Source organism: Carassius carassius, chromosome 40 (genome assembly GCF_963082965.1).
Source record: "Carassius carassius chromosome 40, fCarCar2.1, whole genome shotgun sequence".
Taxonomy (NCBI): domain Eukaryota; kingdom Metazoa; phylum Chordata; class Actinopteri; order Cypriniformes; family Cyprinidae; genus Carassius; species Carassius carassius.
In genome coordinates this window covers 19,636,755-19,643,435 of record NC_081794.1, presented here as the reverse complement: position 1 = coordinate 19,643,435, position 6,681 = coordinate 19,636,755, and the positions used below count along the sequence as shown (strand labels likewise).

Below are 6,681 nucleotides of genomic sequence, written 5' to 3'. Positions count from 1 at the left end.
AAATGTTCAAGTTGCATCCGTAATAACATATAAATTCTTCTTTCGTAATAATATGTCTGTTTCATTATTTGACCTCACTGAGTAATTGCTTGCATATTGTTGATATCAATCTGCCATTTAAATTTTGTGGCATAAAGGTATAGCCTAGAGAAAACTCAATTCATTTCAAAATCATATCTGTAGATGTATTTTGACCTGCAAAGGAGCTGAACAAAATCATTTCGAGCTGTCACACACAGGTAGCAGTGTCAGACACACCTGGTCTGTAGGGTCACTGCAGGAGACAGATAGAGGGGGGAGAGGGTGAAATTAAACTCCATAAAGGATCTAAACGCAAGAACAAAACACCATTGCAGCATACGAGAAGAGGAGAGATAGAGACCATACTTGGGTCAAGATTAAAGGAAGGGATGCAGTTCTGATCAACACTTGTTGAACAGAGAGGTATGAAATAGGGGGTGATAGGAAGTAGAGGGCTCTCAGTTGTTATGACACCCTGAAAAAGAGCTTCAATCAGTTGTGCATTACATTGAATAGACCTTGGTCCTTCCTCAGGCAGAGAAGATTGATCCTGAGAGACAGGCAGACACCTTGGCTTGCAGTCTGTGGTGACTACAGACAAAGGTCAAAGGAGTCGAAAGAGACATATACCTGGCAGCCTGTCAGGATGATGCAGCGGATTCTTCAGGATATGTATATAGAGCCTGACCTGTTGGCTGAACTCAACGAAGAGCAGAAACAGATCCTCTTCTACAAGATTCGGGAGGAGCAGGTGCGACGCTGGAATGAGAGAGAGAGGAGAGATCCAAGTCATGATGTGAAAAAAAGTGAGTCCTTGGACCTTTTTTTGATAAAGTCTACAAATAAAAAATGAGTGTTTTAATAAACCGTTGTTACAAGGAATATTTTGACATTTAAGGCACTCTCAAAAATGTATGTCTCGTGTTAGATAACAAATTACCAAACCAAGTGGCATTTAAAATAAAAAGTGGCAAGAAAAATAACACTTTTCAAAAGCAATATTAGTCCTTAGAAAAGCTTTAGTACTGTACAGTTTTTAAATATCATTTATTTGGTCATTTGTTTATCACTTGTAATGCAAAAGTATATATAAATTTTGTATATAATAATGCTCTTTGGTCTTCATATATACACTAACATTCAAAAGTTTGCGGTCAGTAATGTCCACCAAGCATGCATTTAATGCGCCCTTGCTACATAAAAGTATTAATTTATTTTGATCATCGTGAGAAATATTCTGAGTTAGTATTTTAAAGGTTCAAATTATTTTGCCCTTATAAAGTCATTATAATTTTTTTCTAAATGACATAGAAAACCATTTCTTCATAGATTGTGTTGTGAGTTTAAGTGTGTAATTTTGTTCCATTAGCCTCATGCACCAAATGAAAAATGCAGAAATATATGTATTTTTAAAACTTACGAACTCCCTCAGACTCCACAGAACCAATATTGCTTCTAGGTCTGGTTCGAATGCTGAAAGACGGCATTGTCCTGAAAGCACCACAGAGCCACAATACTTTCTGGGTAAATCTGTCTAAGAATGGTGCATGGTGTCTCTGCATACTAACGAGGTATAGGAGAAATTATTTCAGTAAAGTACATCTATAAAACTACACACTTCAACTTTTAGGCAGTGGTGCAAATAAGCAAATTGGGTTTACATCATATTGCAAGTGCAATCTCCCTGCATCAAAGGACGTCACTGATTGTGTCTGTGAGCTGACAGGTAATGTCCCCTTGTTTTCAAAAGTGCTTACATTATCTTGTTCGGTTGTCATGTTCCCGCAGTGTACAAAGGATCCCAGTAGGATAATCTCCTCTAGCTTTGTCGCAGCGTCTGTGTTATTTTGTCTTTTTCTTATCTGAATACGGTCTGATGGGTCTGGAAAGTGGAGGAAATCTTATATTTTTTTCATATTTGTCGTTTGCTATCTCATCCCAGGCGACCGCAGAGGCATTCAGTGGCTTCTGGGCTCAGATGGAGATGTGTGGGTATGGGTAATGGGGGAGGCCCCGGGGGACAAGCCCTTTGAAGACATTGTGGAAAAACTGATGGAGGAGAGAGCCAGGAAGCAGGCCCAGCGAGAAGCACAGGAACTCCGGTGAGAGAACCTTGGGACAGGGTCAAGGGAAGGGAGCAGTGGGATATTTGTGGTGGGTGAAGATTGACAGATGTGATTCAACTTAAAAATGAGAGGGGGGCGGGTAATAATAACAGAAGTACAGAGGGATGGAAAGTGCATTACTCAACTCCTGCTGAATTTCCTGAGGCGTGTGAAGGAGGCAGAGATTGAAAAGAAGTTTCGAGATGCCATGGCGAAGGAAAAGGCTCGCTTCGTGGCAGAAAAATGGAAGGAGGAGACAGATGACAGAAAGGCAGCCAAGCAGGAAGAAGAGGAAGATCGCATTAGAGAGGAACTGAAGGTGGGTTTGGCTGGAATATGTTCCTTTGAGTAAAAACAAAAACACAGAATATGTTATGCGTCTTTTGAAAGCATGACAGTTCTAAACAAAACATTAAATACAGTGTCATGCCTCGTGTTCCCTCAGATATTTAAGCCAGGTGGATTTTAAAAAGTACACTAGTCCTCATTAAAAAAATGTATACTGTTTGGTCATATTAACACATCTTACACAAACATATATTTATATTTACAAAATAATTTTTTTGCGCGACTGCTACTCGCTGTTACTACTACTAAAGCATAATAAATAATAATCGTGATCTCAATTGTGACAAGAGATCCAATAGTTAAGGGTCCTTGCATTTATTCTTCAACCAGGCCTTTAATCATTGTCTCATAATAGAGTTTGAGGTTAATTAGGCTTAATTACTATGTGTTCCATGTTCAGAGAATGAATTATTAAAAAGTTGGCAACCTCTCAGAATGTAGATGGTGATCTCTGAGACACGAGGCCAACATTTGTACGCCTGATATATAAGAGTTGAAAGCACTGATGTTTGGGTTAATGACATCGTCGACCAAATTAATCATTTATATTCACCAAGAATTAGACAACATAAGAAAGTCGAGGTGAAACTTCTATGCCTTTGTGTTAGCTATGGCTGATTCTTTCTCCTTTTTTCACAGAAATGTGAGGAGGTAGAGAGACAGAGAGGCGAGGAAGAAATCCGCCAAACGGAAGAGAGGAGAGCAAAGGAGCTGTACATCTCTCTGAAGCAGGAGGAAAAGAGGAGCGAGAGAGATGACAAAGAATGGCAGGAACAATGTGAGAGAACAAACGGAATGGGAAAGAAAATGGGTAGTGTGGCTGCTCTAATACAAAGTAGCTTATTTCTATTCAAATTCCTCTCCGCCTCCCACAGTGCGACGCTCCAAGGCAGCAGATGAGGAGATGAAGTGCAAGGCACGGCGGGCTAGAGATGAATACAAGCGGCAGTCTCTGCGAGCTATCGAGAAGGGCCTGGTGGCTGGACTTAGCGGTCTGTTCCATAAGACACACCTGAACGGATCGGGTCACAACCGACGGCACGGCACGGCCACTGAACATCCATCCCCTCCAGCTGAGGCCAGCCATTCATCTGGAGCTAGTTCTGGTCAACTTACCTCAGGCCATTACCGGCGCAGACAACACCGACGTTACTGCAGTCCAGTCACACCGTCGCTCACGGAATGGTAAATCAATAATTAAATCAATAACAAATGATCTGGACCATATCCCATTTATTTTTTGCTAGTGTGATATTGTTTTTAGGGATCAAGAAGTTAATATAGAGGAAATTACATTTTTGACAAAACATACCGCTCACATACAGAAAGTGAAACAAATAATGAAAGATTAGCATGCTAACTGCACATCACAATACTGTCTTCCATTGCATTTCAGCCCAGTCTGGATTCGTCCTCCCAGGCCGAACTCTCGTGAATCCATCATCCGCTGGTTTAAAGAGGAGCAGAGACCGAGACGAGCGGGATATGAGCGAAGTAGCAACACCATCGCACCCTGGTTCCACGGTAAACATGGCTAGAACGTTCCCTTCCCTGAGGTCCTAATACAAGCATATTGTTTTAACCCTTTGACATCCACACATGACATAGATTGCATCATGGTAGGGTGATTTCATGAGATTGCAAACTAACATTAAAATTAACACACTAAACTATGAAAGCAAAGGACACCACATGGAGGTTGACATTTTGCTGAGTAAAATGATGCAACACATAAACATTGATAGTTTCAGAAAAATAACTGGCAAATAAATGTTGGATAACAGCAAAAAGTATGACAAATTCTTAAAAAATATTACAATATCTAAGTTTGGGGTCAGTAAGAAATGAGTACTTCTATTCCATAAGCACACATTAAATTGATCAAAAATGACAGAAAGACATTTCTTAACATTCAGTTCATCAAAGAATCCTGAAAAGGGTCATGATTTCCATAAACATATTAAGCAGCACAACTGTTGTCAACACTTTTGATAAGAAATGTTTCTTGAACACCAAATCGGCATATTAGAATGATTTCTAAAGGATCACATGACACTGAAGACTGGAGTAACGACTGCTGAAAATAAAGCTGTGCCATCAAAGGAATGAATAACTTATTAAAATATACTAATATATATATATATCCATTGAAAGCAAGAAAAAGACTGAAAAAGATTGCAAAAGATTGCAAAGACACATCATGAAAACTGTCCGTTAACCATTGACTGCACTTCAAAAGGTCAGTGGCAAATGGGGTCAGTTGAAGTTGGAGTTGAAATTGTTTGAACCTCAAGTAACACATTACAGCGCTTGACCGGTGCTAGGGTTCCGCTGAAGCTATCCAAAGTGTTCAATGCACAGGGGCAACGTTGACAGGAGTCACGTAAAAAGGTCTCTGATGTATTTTTTAGAAATGGACTCAAAAGTCACAGTTTAGTGGGAACGGGCAGTAGTTTAGTGGTTGCAGTGAAGGAAAAACATCGATTTAATCGATAAAATAATAATGAAAGAGACAGAGAGAGGAAAAGAGATGCAGACAGAAAAACTCAATAATTCACTGCTTGTGCCAGGATGATTGGAGCCACAGTGTGTGGCCTCTGATTGGACAATGATAAGATTAACGACCATCTGAGTGATGCCATTCAACCAGGAAACAAGAGAGTTCTGCCAGCGTCACTTTAAGATCAGAGCACAACACCTGCACTTCCAACCGCACTCTCACTCAATCTCTCTCCATATCTGCCTTTTCCTGTCTGTTACTTTGCCTCGTCCCATCTCCGGCTCTCCATCTGTCTTTCTCACTGTCACTCGTCTCCTGCCTCTGCAGGAATAATATCACGGCAGGATTCAGAGGCTTTGCTAGTGAATGCAGCAGAGGGCTGTTTCTTGGTCAGAGTGAGCGAGCGGATCTGGGGCTACACGTTGTCCTGCCGCACCACCTCGGGCTTCAAGCACTTCCTCATCGACGCATCGGGTGACTATTACAGCTTTCTAGGTGTAGACCAGAACCGTCACGCCACCTTAGCTGACCTCATAGACTTCCATAAGGTAAGCTGGAACTACAGAATAGTACTATTGTTGTAGTGTGACTGACAAACATGCTCATGAGGCGATTGCAGACCCCATGGGGCATGAGAAACATAGATGTGGCGAGCACACCTGTCCTTCCATCTGTGCGTTTGATGCAGAGGATTGATAGCGATGCTCGGTTGCCCCAGAACTGATGTTGGTTTTGTTGGCTGATGGTCTGTTTTCCTGCAGGAGGAAGTGATCACGACGTCTGGAGGAGAACTACTCCAGGATCCCTGCAGGCCGAGAAGCTCCCCAGCTGACTATGGAGGGCTTTTTCAGTGATGGTTTCTATGGTTGTGAATCTCAATTTGGCTGCTGTATCTCTTGCCTTCACATCCTTTCAACAGCATGGCACAGCTTTTATTTATAGTTTGCCAAGTGTCTTCTGTCAAATGTTAATAAATACTCTTTAATTTAATTTGCTTATTCGGTTCACATGGAAGCGATAGAAAAGGTGAGGTCACATTACACTTTAAGCATACAGAACTAAATAGACCAATTTGGAGTAGATGTCACAGTTACGTCACTTACAGCTGTGCACGCATTGTGGTGGCAGAAAAACACTGGTAACAAGTTGAGCGAAATGAGTAAAATCCATAGAATAAGAGAAAAATATATTTTTGTGCCTTTGGATGCCAGAATCGGAAAGCAAATAATTTTTATAGAGTACCGTCTTCAAAGATGCCATTTGAAGCTAAACACACACGTTTAAATGGACTGATTATGGGTGAAAAGTGTAATGATTACTCTGCTTTTATAGGATAAATTTGATTTAAACAGTAGGTCTACATAATATTTACATATGCAGTTCATTGGGGACTGTTCATATTGTATTAGCCTTACAGTTACAGCGTGAAATATTATTTAAACCTATTACCATTAACATTTTACATAACATTTACCTTTTAACTCACAATACTTACTTTTTTTCAAGTTTATATCTCCTAGTTCAGACAGAAGTCAGGGATATCATTCATGAAAAGAGGAAAAGAGAGAAAGAGGAGTTGATTTTCCTTAACAGAATTGAGAAATTGTGCAAATAAAGTTAGAATTTTGAAATATAAACTCAAATTTACCTTTTTTTTATTATTTTATTCATTCTTCTTCCATAGACTGCTACTTGACAATTCCCATT

At 40.2% G+C, this 6,681-nt stretch overlaps 1 protein-coding gene across 1 annotated transcript; it reads left to right on the top strand.

Moving 5' to 3' along the window:
• Nucleotides 1–667: 667 nt before the first annotated feature.
• sh2d4bb (SH2 domain containing 4Bb) lies at nucleotides 668–5,859 on the top strand. Its single transcript, XM_059531543.1, has 8 exons — nucleotides 668–827; nucleotides 1,964–2,123; nucleotides 2,292–2,445; nucleotides 3,114–3,252; nucleotides 3,350–3,580; nucleotides 3,876–3,998; nucleotides 5,302–5,522; nucleotides 5,736–5,859. Exons 1-8 carry the CDS (start codon nucleotides 668–670, stop codon nucleotides 5,826–5,828), a joined length of 1,281 nt encoding a protein of 426 aa, XP_059387526.1. The 3' UTR covers nucleotides 5,829–5,859.
• The last annotated feature ends 822 nt before the right edge of the window (nucleotides 5,860–6,681 follow it).

Bases quoted from the DNA above. Each gene is read 5' to 3' on its own strand.
- sh2d4bb (XM_059531543.1), top strand. From the start codon at position 668: ATGATGCAGCGGATTCTTCAGGATATGTATATAGAGCCTGACCTGTTG. The intron at 828-1,963 runs GTGAGTCCTTGG...ATCTCATCCCAG, and splicing joins AAGTCATGATGTGAAAAAAA to GCGACCGCAGAGGCATTCAG. The intron at 3,999-5,301 runs GTAAACATGGCT...CTGCCTCTGCAG, and splicing joins CATCGCACCCTGGTTCCACG to GAATAATATCACGGCAGGAT.